This window comes from Arachis ipaensis, chromosome B3, assembly GCF_059453495.1.
Source record: "Arachis ipaensis isolate K30076 ecotype BB chromosome B3, ASM5945349v1, whole genome shotgun sequence".
NCBI classification, from domain to species: Eukaryota; Viridiplantae; Streptophyta; class Magnoliopsida; order Fabales; family Fabaceae; genus Arachis; species Arachis ipaensis.
The window spans coordinates 8,032,865-8,049,824 of NC_142438.1; the positions used below are offsets into that span (position 1 = coordinate 8,032,865).

General features: G+C 31.8%; 1 protein-coding gene across 1 annotated transcript; it reads right to left on the bottom strand.

The window, feature by feature from the left end:
- Window positions 1-4,570: 4,570 nt before the first annotated feature.
- Window positions 4,571-7,575, bottom strand: ADC2 (arginine decarboxylase 2). The gene has a single exon (XM_016331439.3). The coding sequence runs from the start codon at window positions 7,054-7,056 to the stop codon at window positions 4,891-4,893; it is 2,166 nt and encodes a 721-aa protein (XP_016186925.1). The 5' UTR covers window positions 7,057-7,575; the 3' UTR covers window positions 4,571-4,890.
- Between the last annotated feature and the right edge of the window lie 9,385 nt (window positions 7,576-16,960).

Genomic DNA, 16,960 nt, shown 5'->3' on the forward strand with positions numbered 1-16,960 from the left:
AACTTTTTTTATTTTTTTAGTCAGTCACCTCTGTATGATTGAATACCATGATAACAGCTGGCAGATCACACGTCACCCCAAAGGTCACTCACCTTGACTAACTGGTCGTAGATAGGGGTGGCAATGGATAAGGTAGGGTAGGGTTTGGAGCCAACCCTAACTCTATCCGCGGGTCGAGATTTTTATATAAATTCAACCTTATCCTACCTGCGGATTGAGAATATCTCAACCCTAATGCTACCCGCGGGTTACAAGAAAAGATGCAACATTATTAGATAACTTAAAAGAGCTGACTTTTATGTAAAAAAAATATTAAATTATTAATTAATGATCTTCTTTTAATGACTAAAAATCTTTTGTATTTAGTGAGGGGTATTTGGTTCAACATCTACTTAAAACATATTTTTATATAAGTATATAATATATACATGTATAGAAGGCGAGTTGGTCGATTAGGGTTGAGACACAACTCATACCCTACCCGACTCGTACGAGAACCCTATCCGCATCCTACCTTACCCGCTGCAGATCGGGTTGATAATCTTACCCGACCGAATGAAGTCGGATTGAGTACCCACGGTAGGGTACATGTAGCCAATCCTAGTGGTAGACTTGACTTGACTGATTAACCATCACTCATTAGTCAATTACAAAGTAACATAACTTACTCCTTTATCTCCAACCTCATAAAAGGTCCTCTTAAACTGCAAATTATTGGATCTTTATAAAGAGTTATATTATAATAGTATTCATCCCTGAATACTATTCATTATTTGATGACATACAGACAGAGTTTATACTCCATTTAATATTACACAAAAATATCAAATATAATTTACTTGTAATAATAAAATGAAAATCACATGTTAGATAAAAGTTTCATATTAACAGCCTTATATCAGCAAAATTCACTTTAGATTCTATTAATTATTGTGTTGTGATATTTTTTTTCTTTAGTGCATGTGGTTTGACGGAAGCGTGCAATCATTTTGAGTAAAGTGTTTGATTCGTGTCACCACTTGAGAGAACTATTTCAACATTTCTGCAACAATTATAAGTCCTTCCTAGTTTTTGGTTTTTCTTTTTCACTGGAGTTCTTTATCAATTTTATTTTTTTCAGATGGACTAAATAACCCTCAGTTTTAAGCATTATATTACAAATTCACTCACATTATACATTCACACACCTAATATTTTAGAGTTTTTATTCACTACTTGGTCGTCTTCGAGTTTTAAACTCGAATGCAGCATATCAAAAGACACATTAAGAGACCCATGATTTGCCACTTAATTTAGACCTACTTTGGGTAAATAGCTTAATTAAGCTCTTTTTGACAAAATAGTTTAAACAATAAATGACTATATTAAAAGTAACTTATAAATAAGTTATTTTGTATTTGGGTTTTTAATTCTAAAAATGCTTATTTTATAGAAATGTGATAAAAAATAGTATTATAAGAGAAGTCATTTTTTTTTACTTCTCTATAAGCTCATAAATAATTTTTTAGAAAACTAGAATTTGATTTTAAAAATTACACCAGATATTAATATTACTATTTTTCATGAGTCAAAAACTCAAAAAAAGTTATTTTCGAAGTTTCCAAACAGGCCCTTAAAGCCTCAGCTGCAGGCCTTCCCCAGTTGAAGCTTTGTTTTGGACAGGTGCATGGGCCAGGCATTCTCCAGCTGAGCTTAGTAATTATACTTTGGGTCAACGAATGTAACTAAATTTGGGCCTCTCGTCTTCCAAATTATGAACCCAACATTTATTCGTTTCTTTGCAATGCTACCCAATAACAAATGAGATATTGTATTGAGATTGGATCCCAACATAAAAGACAAGAGATAAACGACATTGGATCTTGACCCCAAAAAACCAAGACATTGGATAAAAAATTTCCGAAAACATTACTAATATACATGCTGACCCAAAAAAAAAAAATTACAAAACTTGCCAGCACATGGAAGACACAAGCAATTGACCCAAAGCAAGAAAAGCCAGAGGAACTGCACCAATGCTCCTGAGTCCTGACCAAAGTACATGATTTCCATACCATCTTGTCCACTTAATCCGGAACCATGTAAATGCAGATATTATCTTCAAAACAATGAGTTTTGTTTTTATACTCATCTATTTATACATTTAGATTACTATTCAAATAGTGGATTTAAAAAGTAGATATATAGCAATATATTATTGACTATACGTATAAAATTATTTTATATCAATAATATATGAAAATTAAATTCGTACCAAAATAATAATAAAATAATTAAAAAATAAAAGATAAGGGGATGGACGTAATTTTCCGTCTTGGGGATCCATGGTTCATTTTTCTTTTTTTGGTCAATTATTTTTCTAGAGATGCGGTAATAAATCTTGTACTACTGTAGCAATAAGGACCTCACAATCTTGTGAGCCCCCTTATGCTTCGACAACTTGTCCTAGTTGCACATTCATCAATAAATGCTTCGTTGTAATGAAGATTTAGGCTCTATCCAAATTATCCCGAAAAATACGAAGCTTACATATTAACAATATTCGGACTAGATATGGAATTTAGCAGAAAGGCATATATAATTTATTTGCATTGATAGAGTAAATATCACATCATGCTTAATCAACTGAATCTGAATAGTCTGAAAATGTGGCACGTCCTACTCGAATTATTCTTTTTTTGGAGTTACCCCCACTAATGCCACAACTTGATAATGGAGTTGGAGTGGTTCCGTATTAATTTTGCATTGGACTTTAGTGACATGAAATTTTTATTTGATGACGAGTCTATGAATATATCAACGTTATATTATATCTTTAAACAAAGTGAAATGTAAAACTAAAAGCCCAATATACATAATTCATATATGATATGCCGAAAGCGAAACGAAGATGCTACATTAATGTCATGAATTGAAGACACGATTATTATGAAGATAGAATCATTACATGAAGATTTGCGCAGAATATCCGAGAGGCGCCGCTCTAGACTTTAATGTATATGATAGATGATAGAGAAAAGAAATTAAAGTGTATTACCACCTTACCATTAACCGCCTAATATCTCGAACTTGCAGAAATTGACATGAACAGCATAATATTTTGGCTTTTATTGATGATTCTCGCTGCTTTAAGTAAAGTTCTTGTTCACCTCCAAAAAGCTTAGGATGCTAGGGAACTCATTCATTCATGGTCATCAATCGATATTCTTATCAATCTGCTATTCTATGCTAAAGCTTAAATAATTTACTATTCATTGGTGTTCGTTTCGAATCTTTGAATATTCTCCCTTCAAACCTTCACAAGTAAACGCAATATCAAATTCAAAGTCGTATAACATTATGAAAATCATGTTCACAATCTTAATTAGGCCCCAACAGGGGGCAACATTTAGAATATGAATTGGAGAGGTTATAGTATTATACCCATAAGCCTATTCTGGATATTCTACTTCCATATAAGCATAAACATAGTAGATTCTTATTTATTCTAATAGCATTACACACTCTCTACCTACTACAAATCTATAATTGTAAAGAGTTGGTGGAAGTTGTATAATCATACAATTTGAATTTCCACTCTTTCAATCAAATGTTATACTAAAGTAGCATTCCTTTGATATTATCCTCGAATTTTCTCCAATAAGCAAAAATTCAGACACATCTCAACTCTTGAGCAAGTAGTAGTTTACAAAAACAGGACGTGTTTCTTTTTTATCCTTATTCCCCACGGCGGTACCTTGGTTGAAGAAGGAAAAAATAAATGTCTTTTTCAAGTGATACTCTAAAACGCAATTAAAAATTAACACAAGATTCCTATGATAGCACTTGGGTGTCTCCAATTGGGCAACGAACACTAGTAGGCATATAATCAAAGACTCAAAATTGTGGTCAAAACTCAAAACCAAACACACTACCCACACCTCTTTTACGCGCATTGAAGAGAATTCAACCTCCCCCAAAATTGTCCGTTTTCCTAGGAATATGACCTCATACCTTTCTCATTATATTATTGTTATTTTGTGCAAAGTCATAGACCTAAACGCCACTCAAAACCGTAACGTTATCAGAATCTAGCTAGATTAATTTAATTTGATATGAAGCGATAAAGGGGAGCCCCCTTGAGAACTTTCAGACTTAGAGACTAGTAAGTTGTAACAACCAACAACGAGGCTAGAGAAAGATGGCCATATACACAGGACCACGTAACAATAATAATAATAATAATATGAAAAGCGAGGCCAGTGCCCTGCCTCCACAGTCACATGCTCCCTCGTTGAATTGAAAATGGTGGGATTCGATCAATCAATCCCAAAAGGATCCAAACACTGCTCTCCCCACTCTCCTTGTCCCCTGGGAGAAAAAGATAATTAAATTATGAAAAAGAATAATTTTAATCATTGAACTTCATATTTATCTACTTAATAAAACAAATATATCTCCAGGGTTATATGATATTATATCTTTTCTGTTGGACCTAACAATTAAGGGTTTTTATTTTAATATATTTATTTATACATCTCAAACTTCAAAAACAGAGTAATGCACTTGGACTGCTGCAACTCAAGATCAATTGTGAATAAGGTGAATTTTTATTCGAATCATAAAATTCAAGGCAACAATAAAAATTTCGTTACACTAGAACTCGAGTCTCTCTACAAGCAAGCAAGGCATCCATCTGCATGAAGCTTAACGATGCCGAAATTGCAAATAACAGGAGCAGAGATAACCCTGCCCTGTTTCTAAAACCCTTTTTGCTAAAGCTTAAATCAAACTACAACGAGAATAGTAACAATATAAAGGATAAAGGATTATTTAGAAAATAAAAATAAAAATCTTAATAGACAACAACCAACAACAAGGACATGGTAATGTTAAAGACCAACACCAAACTCAAGCACAAGTAGAATCAGTCACAACTTCGCTGAACTCATCACTGGAACAATAGTAGAAGCCATTGTTCTCCATTGCATTCAAGGCACAAGATGAAGATGCAACCAGATATGGCATGTTATCAAATGAGAAAGCGAGTCTAGCAGCAAGAGCCGCAGCATTCATCATACTCTTCTCATCAACATCTTCATCATCATCATGGCCATTCTCATCTGCTGCAAACTCTTGCGCCCTGTGCTTGAGTGTCTCGAACATGAGCTCGGGCTCGTGCTGCATCACTCGGAGGACGTCTCCAGAGGAAGGCCCAGGGACCGCGCGCGTCACCGCAAAGCCATGTGGGCCGTCCCTCTGCATCACCCGAACAACGCTCGGGCCACCAAAGAGGTTATGGAGACCTCCAAGCGCCTCCTCATAAGCCCCACCCAAGAACATTCCCAGATAGTAGCCACCATCATTGCCTTCCAATTCATGAAGGGGCAAACTTGATTCTCCCCCAATGAACCTGTCAATCTTCCCATCACTGTCACAAGTCAAATCCGATAGAATCCCCTTCGCCGTCGGCTTCTCATCGAGCCTGTGAACCGGTACAATTGGAAACATCTGATCAATCCCCCAGAAATCAGGAATGGAGGTGAACACAGAGAGGTTCACATGGTAAGTCCGCACCGGATCCTTCGCCCCAATTGCACTGCTCACAAGTTCACACAAGCCATCTACAGAAGCAAGCTGTTCCATTCCCAAAGTACCCTGCTTGAACTGCTCAACACAGCGTTGTTTCAACTGCTCCATGTAAAGCACACAGTTTTCATAGTCACCAATCATGGTTGCCGCCGAGAGGCTATGGTAATCGGCGCGTGCTTCATCGGAAAGCCCCTCAACCAAGTACTGAAGCCCAATTGTGGACAATGTTGGAGCTCCATAAGAGCTAGCTCCAATGGCTTCAAAGATCAAAACAGAGTGATGAGACACAATGGCTCTTCCACTCTCACTGCAAATCACAGGGTGCTTCACGGACCTTCTGTCACAAACAAACTGAACCGCGCTAACCACTGCGGCCGCATATTCTTCCAAACCATACCCAACAGAGATATCAGAGTCACATGACTTTGTGCCATCATAATCAATTCCCAAACCACCACCAATGTCGATGACACGCATCTGGGCACCAAGCCTAACCAATTCACAGTAAATCTGTGCAGCCTCTCCAACACCATCAGCAAGCAACGCAGTGGTTGGAATCTGAGAACCAATGTGGAAATGCAGAAGCTGAAGGCAATCCAGCATGCCCAAATTCTCAAGCTTCTTCACAACACGAAGAACCTGAGTAGTGTTGAGTCCAAATTTCCCTTTCTCGCCAGAAGTAGAACCGAAATGACCAGAATGCTTGGTTCTAAGCTTGGCACGAAGACCAATAACCGGTCGAATGCAAAGCTTTTTGCTGATCTCAACCACCAAATCGAGCTCTTCCTCTTGCTCAAGAACAATAACAGTGTTGAGAGCAAGCTTCCTCGCAACAATTGCAAGAGAGATATACTCTCTGTCCTTGAAACCGTTGCAAACAAGAAGCGCTTCTTGATTCCCCTTGCAGAGGCATGACATGGCTAAAAGAAGCTCCGGTTTGGATCCGGCTTCGAGCCCGAACCGGAACGGTGAACCGAATTTAACTATGTCCTCCACAACGAACCTGTCCTGGTTGCACTTCACGGGGTATACACCTTGGTAATGACCATCGTACCCCTGTTCCTGGATCGCAAACTCGAACGCCGATTGAAGAGACTCGAGGCGGTTCTTGAGTACGTCAGGGAAGCGGACGATGAGCGGCAGCTGGAGGCCGAGGCCGCCGGAGTGTTTGGGATCGGAGACTTTCTTCACGATTTTCAACAGATCGATCTCCTGGTGGGGAAGGGTTCCGAGGCCGTGCGGCATGACGGAGATGTTTCCGGCGGTGTTGACGGCGAAGTAGGGAGCGCCCCAGCCGTCGATCCTGTACAGGGTGGATGACATGGACGGCGTCCAATGGGAGGTGTTGGTGTCAGCGTCGTCGGTTGTTGTCGCCAGCGGAAGTGCGCCGGTGAATGTGACCGGCGGAGGAAGAGATATGTCCCCGGCGAGAGCGTAGCCGGGAGGAGCATGTGCAGCGTCCACGCAGCAAGCCAAGGCCGGCATCTCTTTCCGCTAATTAGAATTCAAGGAAAAATGAAGAAATTGATTAGGAAGAAAAAAGAAAGAGAAAATTAAAATAGGGTTATGACTTATCAAAGTTAGGTAATCGAATTTTTTGTGAGGATGGAAAAGGTGGGGGCTTTAAAACCCGCCGAGGCCGTAGCCCCGGCTACCCCCTCAAAAGAAGACAATAAGGGAGCTATTGAAAATGGAGTAACCCTCTCTCTCCTCTCTCCGGCACACCGAAATCCCCACACCGACCCTTCAGAAGAGAGATTGTAAGACGGTGGCTCTGAGAATGGGAATGGGAACGGCGAGGGAGGGGAAGGAAAGGAAGAGAGGGCTAAATGCAACTGATTTGGAGAGAGAGAAAGAGAACTGAGTCAAGACTCGAGAGGGAAAATGGGAGCAAATATCGGAAAATCAAAAGATGGGGAAGTGATTGAAAGAAGGTGTAAGAGGATGGGTTTGTTCTCAAGAGAAGACGTGTTTGTTGTGGAAGTGAGCGAGATTTGCATGCTACGAGATGTGGCTTTATATAGCGGAGGTGGGATGGAACAAAAGTGTAATAACAAAGGGCTTAGTTGGACTCTGTGGGCCCGCCTCTTTTTACTGGGCCTCCAAACTTACAAACCAAAAATAATAAACAAACAAATTCAAAAAAAAAGATCAATCAGCGCCGAATTGCCGCGTGGCTACGGCGCTACGCCCATCATACGATATTTTGTGCGGGTTAGGTAAAGACTGCAAAATACCACGAGAATTTGAGGAAGGAACTCGGAAGTTTCCTGTAGCGTCTTGGGGATTGCGATGGACGGGTATGATTTTGACACGTCATCATGTGTCAGTTGCTCGCTTGCTTAGTGTTTGCGGCTCCAGAACTGTATTGTTTCGCCTTTCAACTAAGTATAATTTCTTTTATTATATGTTAACCAAATTTAGTGATCCAATGATAGATAAATATTTGTAAGTTTTAACATAAAAATCACATTGTTAAAATATGTATTAAATTTAACTGAGATAATACTCAATTTGGTCCTTGAACTTACATGTGAGTCCCAATTTAATTTCTAAAGTTTCAATTGCTTCTATTTAGTCTCCGAAATTTATAAATGTGTCTCATATTAGTCTCTGAGACCATTTTTAGTATAAAAACGTTAATAGAGCGTTATTGTAGACTATCACATGTCACGTTAAAACTTGTAAAATAATGCAGTTTTGATTTTGACATTTAAATAGCTCAAAAACGGCATTGTATTACTTATTTTGTTAGGTAAAATTTTAATAAACACCAGTTAGGATGTTGTTTTTGGGTTATTTGAGTGCCAAAACCAAAACGACATCATTTTGCAAAGTTTAGTGTGGCATCCGGCTGTTACGACAGTGTTCCATTAACGTTTGTACGTTGAAAATTGTTTCAAGGACTAACATGAGTTATGTTCATAACGTTTAGGAATTAAATAGAGTCAATTAAAAGTTCTTGGACTAAATTGAAACTTGCGTATAAGTTTAGGGATCAAATTGAGTATTATCTCAATTTAATTTCATAAATAAATATGTTGTTTTTACTTTCTAAAACAATATCCTTATGATATTCCATATTCATGTTAAGATTTTACTTTAGCAAAAATTTTATCGTTTCTTTCACTCTCTCGTTATTTAACTACATCATTTTTCGTAACAGTTATTAATGATTTATTGATTTTCTCTCCTTTCTTATATAATTATAATTTACCAAATTCATCATTTGAAAATTAAATATTTAGATTTCACTTTCCATGAATAAGGTTTATATTTAGAAACATATAATCCCTCACTTTTTTTTTTGTCCCTTTTCTTTTTCTGTTTTTAATTTCTTATTTTTGTCTTTTTTTTTAATATTTTTTATTTAAAAATTTGTCATTAACTAATGAGTTATTAGATATATAAAACAAAATTCGAACTTTTAAATTAACTTTTTCTTTGTTAGTTGTCTACGATATCTTTCAACCCAACAAATCAAAAATTAATTTGTCATAAATAGCCATTATTACTGGCTAATAAATTGTTACATGCACAGAATAAGATTTAAATATTTGATAATAACTGAGTTAACCACTCAACCAACTCAAATTAGTTGAGTGTAATTAGCTTTATTCCTTACTATTTTATCTTTTTTTCCTTGTTTTTTGGGGTCTTTGAACCCAACCAAAAAAAAAATCTCAATTAATGTTTTTATGTTTATATCCGAATTAATTAAATATTAAATTAAAATTTGAGCTTTCTCCTTTCAATTCACATTATATATTAAAATTAATTAAATTGTATTATTTTTTGTATAAATTTAATATTTATGCACTATCAATATATACTATTGATATAAATAATCAATTATATATTATCATGTTGATAAAAGTAATTAATTTTTAATTTACTATTAAAAAATTATTTAATCACATAAATTTAATTAAATAACTATAAAATTTTTTACACAATTAATATATTAAAATTAAACTCTTTATATAAAAATATTTATTAACAAAAATCTTCGCATTTTAGCTTCAATTGTTCACATTTTCATAATTTGATCAGTTGATACAAATTTAGTAGATTGAAATAATGTTGGTGGGTAATATATCACGAAACCATTTTTACAACAAATTTAAACTAACAGAATTAAATACATAAATAATTATTAATGTATCTAATATAATGTATTCAGCAGCCTGCTTAAGTCATACGATATGACAGACTAACTAATTAATTAAGCTAATTAACTACAATGACTTCACTTTGATATGCCTTTATTTTATTTTAATTTTTCTGAGATGCTTTCGTTTTAAACTAATAACGTACAAAATACATTTTTTTAGTCTTTTATTTTAAATTTAATTACTCAGTGTCTTTAATTTTGTCGAATTTTTAATTAGATCTCTATATTTTTTTTAATTAGGTTCCTGTACCATATCAAATTTTATAACTAAGTCCATGTCGTGATAAAAATATTGAAATTAACGGAATATTTTCTTAAACTATATAGAATATTCAGTTAAGTATTAAACATATTCGTTTTATTTAACAGAATATTCTGTTAATTTCAACGTTTTTATCATGGTAAGAACTTAATTACAAAATTTTATATAGTACAGAAACTTAATAAAAAAAAATTATAAAAACCTAATTAAAAATTTAATAAAAATATAGGTACTGACAGAATAATTAAATAAATCAACTATTTTATTTGATCCTAGACATATTGTATTTCTCAATTTCGCTTTTTTATATTTTAAATTATAATTAAATTATATATACACTAAAATCAATTATTAAAATTAACTATTAAGATAAAATATATATTAAAATATAAAATATATATTAAAAATAAATTAAACTACATATACATTTATACATAAATGTATTATAACTAATTTTAGTAATTAATTTTAGTGTATAAATATTTTTTTTTTCAAATTGTTATATGCGTGTGTATAAATGTATTCTTTTTTAAATAGTCCCACAAACAAATGAAAAAAGCTAATATGACACAGTTTGAATCTTCATTTATGGGACTAATCAATGAGTCACTAAACAATAATAATATAATTCTTATCCTATAATATTTAATTTTTCAGTACGTCGAAAATATCATATACGTGCGTGCACTTTGTTGATTTTTTATATTGGTTAAATATATGTGTAATACGTTGTTATTGGAAGATTAAAAATTTTTTTTATGTGACTTTTTTTTTTAATTGATATTATTTAAATCGAATGATCCGATTTGTTTTAAGAAAAAAAAATCTACAAATTGAAAAATCTGATTTGTATTTTTTATTTTTTTTATTTTTGAAAACAAAAGTTGAACAATCTAATTTTAATATTAATTTTTTTTTTATTTTTAAAAACACAAATCTGAACCGTTTGATTTGTGATCGTTTATTTAAAAAACAAAACAATATAAAAAAGTCAAAAGCACCAAATTATATAACCCACGTAAATGTAAAACATTTCTTCTTACATTATTTTGTGATACACATCTCTCTGTTATACACGACAATTAACAAGCGCACTTTTTGCTTTGTATGACTTTTTGAAAGTAATTACTCTATTCTTCATTGTGCCAAAAAAAGACAAAATTTAGTTCACCAATGTGTACGGAAATAATGTTAATGTAATAAAATGACGATGCATATTTAAAAAAATAAAAAACGATAATACTACTGACAATAAAATACTAAGATTAGAAGTGAGTCGAATTAAACTGAGCTATATCAAATTTAAGTTTGGCTCACGATTCGATTCATTAACAATTGAGTTTATTTCTTAAACTCAAATTTAGATCACTAAAAGTTCACGAGCTAACTCAAATTCACGAACAGGCTAAAATAATAGGAACATAATTTATAATTTTATATCAATAAATTATAACTTATATATTTTAAAAAATATTTCAAAAGATTAATTTTATATATTGTCTATCTATCAATAAATTATAAATTTTTTCTTTATCTCCTACATCAAAATTATATATAAAAACAAATATAAAATTTTAAATAATTAAGATCATTAATATATATAATATTAAAAATATAAATTAAATATATATAGAATATGGGATTTTTTCTGAAATAAAATAAAAAAATTTAATATTTTCCCAAACACCATTTTTTAACTTTAATTTCCTAAATATAATTTTTTTTTTGTTTAGAGTAAGTTCGCCTTACCCCCGACGAACAAATCCCATATTTTTAATCCATTTTAATCCATTATCATACATCATCTCCAAATAGTATATAAATCTACAAATAATATATAGGAGTACACAAAAATACACAAACAACAAGCATAGCTTCTTCAAAGATTTTTTTTAATTATAAATTAAAAAAATAAACCATATTTAATAATGGCAACTGATCCGTTAGCCTGAAACCGGTCCATTATTAAATATGGCTTATTTTTTTTATTTATAATTTAAAAAATTATTGAAGAAGTCATGCTTGTTGTCTGTGTATTTTTGTGTACTCTTAGGCTGCGTTTGTTTTTAAAGACAGGACAGAACATGACACTGAAACGGGAGACAATAGGATGGAGACACTAAAAAATATTTTTTGTGTATTGTATTTGGATATGATGGACAAGACACTAATGTAATGTCTAGTATTATGTTTGGATACACATGAACAAGACTAAAATATTATATGAAATGACTAAAATAGCCCTGTGATTCCAAATTTTCTACATCAATACAAATTAATTTAATAAAAAATGAGAGTACGTAGAAGTACAAACTTGAAAAAAATATTTGAAGAGGCAAAAAATTTTAATAAAAAATATATTAATATTTATATTAAAATAAAATTTATAAATATAATTATTTTATTTTAAAATTTATTATTAATATATAGGAATACATATGGTTAAGATTAACAAAAAAAAATAAATTTGAGTTTGATTAATAAAAAATTTTATTTAGGTTAATAAGCCAAATTAATTTTAAATAAAAAATTAATTTAAAAAAAATCCATTTTTACATGAAAAAACAATTAGTTTTTGCATATAAAAATCTATTTTTATTTTAAAAAAAACTAATTTTTTTTATCTAAAAACTGATTTTTCTTTATAAAAAACTGATTTTTCTTTAAATTATATAAAATCAATTACAATTTATAAATTATTTTTTAACATTTTAAAAGATTAATTTTACTTTTGTTAATATTTATCTTTCAAAAGTTTAAAGATTAATTATTTTTGTTATTATTTTTATTACAAATCAAATAATATAATATAAGATTAAAATGGTATTGAAGTAAAACGATAAAAAGAAAAGAATTATCTACCCCCAATAAAAAATTCTACAGAAAGGAGAGAGTACCTGGAAAAGAAAGAGATAGAGGAAGAACAGGAAGAAAAAAAAGTATCTTTGAACAACGCAATAGGAAAAATAAGAAGGGGTAATACTGGAAAAAAAGGAAAACAAAATTTATAAAATTGTCCGTGTCCACTCTTCCAAATCCCGTGTCTATCATTGTCCTTCGTGAAAGAGTGGACACAAAAGTATAAAAAATTGTCTCGGAGACAATATGTCCACTGTCCATGTCTCTACTTCCAAACACTTTTTAAACAAGTGTTGTCCATGTCTCCGTGTCCTGCCCCCGAAAACAAACGCTACCTTACATACTATTTGTAAATCTATATACTATTTGGAAATAATGATAATAGATTAAAAACGTGGGATTCAAAAAAGTTGAAGGGAGTTCGCTGGGGTAATGCGAACTCTATCATTTTTATAGAGTTCGTTGGGGTGCGAACTTTCTCTAAACAAAAAATCGTATTTGGGGAATTAAAGTTTAAAAATGGTGTTTGGGGAAATACGAATTTTTTTTTATTTTATTTCTGAAAAAAATCCATAGAATATGTGTATTAATAATTAATTATATATAATCGAGTCAGCTTACGAACTAATGAACTAAGCTTATCAAAGCTCAAGCTCGGGTCATTTAATTTATGAGCTAATACTAGGCTCAAATTCGACTCACTAGCTCACAAGTTCAGCTTATTGAGCTATTAACGAGTCAAATTCAAGCTAGCTCATGAGCTAACTTTGCTCACTTTCAACCCTAAATGTTAATGTAATTTTTTAAAGTTTTTTAACAATTATATTTTTCTCAATGATTATCATGGCTGCTAAATTATGTTCCAACATTGAGTTTAACATCATGTTAAATGTATAGTTTTTTTAAGTTGTTTAATTACATTCCTTTATTTATTTTATTTTATTTTAATTTCTTTACAGGTATGATCTTATTAAAAATATCAAAACAACATTTGAACATAGACTTTAGAAAATTAATGTTAGAATAATTCGATTATAAAGTGTCAAACAATTTAAAACACGTATACAAAATTCTAATAGAAATGGTTCTACTTGATGAAGAGGTAATATAGAATTGTATATTAATTTCAAAATAATATGCTATTTTTATTAGGTTTTTTTTATTGTGATATTATTTTAAAAGGATTTCCGTATAAAATGCACAATAAAAAGTCAGGAGGTATCCCTATTTGGGAAAAGAATATCTGAAAGAAGTGTTTATGTTATGACCAACCTTAACGTAGGTCAAAATAATATTAGGTTCAAACCAATCAGACATGAATATAGGATTTATTTCAAGAATAATACAATTGCATTCGGTTAAAGATTCCTCAATCCCAATAAATTTGTCTTGTTTTAAACCGTACAGAGAAAATATTCCAAAAAAAAAAAGACTCGCACTTGATAAGTAATAGTTGTATAATTCATATAAAGAATTGTTTGTATCAATTTATTTTGATAATTTTTTAAGATAATAACACTTTATATTTTTAAAATTACAGATGTAATAGGTCTTTTAACTAAAAAAGAAAATTTAGAAATCTCAAATAATTTTAGAAGTCCTTTTTTTTTTATTGTTTTAGATTTTGACAAGATGCGATACGTTAAAAATATTGCGATAATGTTTTTAATTTTGTTTTTTAAATTCTTAAAAGTTATTGTGTTTCTAATTATTTTGTGTTTATATAGTATAAGAATGGACCTAAATTGAGATACATATTATGAAAAAATTTTATAAAATCGTTCATTGAGTACATGAAAAATCACCCAAATGAACACTATATTATTTATATAGTTTAGAAATTTATTTTTAGCATATAATGATATTTAAGTAGTTATTTACTAGCAATATATATAATTAATTTGTCATAGCTAATAGTCGTTTGTTATTGTCAAATATGGTATTTTTAATGGTATGGTGTTTTTAATCGTTTTGTAGAGATAAAGGATAATATAATTAATATTCGAATTTGATGATAATATGATTATGATCTAAATAATTTTGTAATCTGTTGAATATGAGGATGATTCTGTGTGTTTTTTGTGTCACTATGATATGCTTCATGCATGATCCTCTATTTCCCACTATTCAAGAGATAGAGACATAAACTATTAAAATTGTATACAATTAAAATAGAAACTAAAACTAATATTATTTAATCTCTACGAGAAATTAAAATTTTAAAATTGATCATCATGATATAATTTATTGTCATAATTCATAGACACAATTAAAAAATCAATATACCTTTATTAACAAATTTAAAATTAATATACCAATATTTTTGTACTCAATATTTAATTATAGACAATTTTTATCACATGTAAATTCAGATAAAATATAAGTATTTATTAAAATTAAGATAGAATAGTATAACTATTTATTTATTTATAACTGAAAAACTAATTTGATATTTAAAATTCAATATTAAAACTTTGAATAAAAAAATTTTCAACGTCAATTCCATTAATTAATTAATTAATGCTAAAATCAAAATCTAAGAGATATGATTATGAGCTACGATTATATATATTGTTATGATGAGTAACCGGAGATTAGTGGGTTTGATTCGTTGGATTGGCCCAATCGTCTAAAGGAGGAAGCCTCTGACTAGGTTTGGGTTTGGAAGCCTTCGTCCGACTTGTGTGTATGAAAGAGTGGGGGGTACCTGCAAAGACACTCCGATACTTAAGTCAGCAAGGGTCTAAGCCAGTTTAGAGAGTATTGGAACTTTTTTTATACCTAACGGGTGTCAGTGTATTTATAGTGGTGAACCAATAACTACCGTTGGAGTAGTTCTACCTTTTTAGGTGGATAACCGTCCCTTTATCTTAGGGAAGTTGAGATATGACTCCTGAAAGTGGGTTGAGAGATTTTAGGGGTAGTACTTATTTGAATGTGTGTTATCTGTCAGCTAATCTGATATCCCGACTTCCTTAGATCAAGTCGTCGTTGGATCCGACTTCTTGAGAGAAGATCGGTGTCGAGTGAGGGCCAACCTTCGGATTGGGCCTTTTATTTGGACTTGAGCCTTAGTGCTGGGCCAGGGTATGAACAGTGTCCCTACTCGAGTACAATCTCTTTTCCTTAAGAGTTGGATTCAAGTATTTTAACTCGGGCTTGTAGCCGACGTGAAATGGGAACCGACGTGACTTTTAAACCGACGTGATTCAAAATATTTTAAACAGTCGTATCTAATCAAACGACACGTCCGTTAGGGCCTTTCGCATTTACACGTGGGGTGGCAGTTTCATTGGTAACGGTGCATTTCTTTAATGATCGCGTCGATTTACCACTATGCCCCTAGCGTGTTTATAAATAATTTTCCCTCTCTTTCTTTGTTTTCTTTCTGAAAAACTTTTCACCTACACACTGTTCTAAAAGAAAGCTTCTTCCTTCTATTTGAGATTTGGCTATTGGGGCCCGGCCTGTAGGCTCCTTGTTTTTTAAATAATTTAATATTCTGTTTGTTGTTGTGGTGGTTTGCTCCTGATATTTTCTGGCCCTTTGTGGTTGTAAACAAAATTTTACTAAAAAGTACATTTTTTTGGATAAGGGTTTAGGATATCTTTGGTGTGTGCATGCTTTTAGGTTGCCTTTTTGATATTTTTGTTTTGGAAAATCTTTTATCTTAGCTGGCTGTCTTTTGTCTAAGTTATTTTGAATTTTTCAAAGACTTTGGGACAGCCTCTGCCTTTGATTTTTGATGGATTTTCTTATCTCTTTTTGTATTCATTGTACTCAATTTTTGTTTTATTGAGCTTCTGTAACTTAGGCTATTTTCGTGATGCATTTTCATTCTTCTCGGTTTGCCGACTTGTAAGTCGATAAATTTCCGAGTTTATCATGATCTACTTTTATAACTTCTTTACACCGACTTGTACCTCGTAGTTTTATCCTAACGACCTTCTAGGTCGGTTCATGGGATTTTCACATTTTGTCGAGCTTAAGTCGACGCGTTTCGTAGAAAAGTGATAATAACGTAAAAGGAATTTAAAAAAAGATGTGGGAGAAGAAGATCTTTATTTATTCACAAAGGTACTTTTTGCTACTAA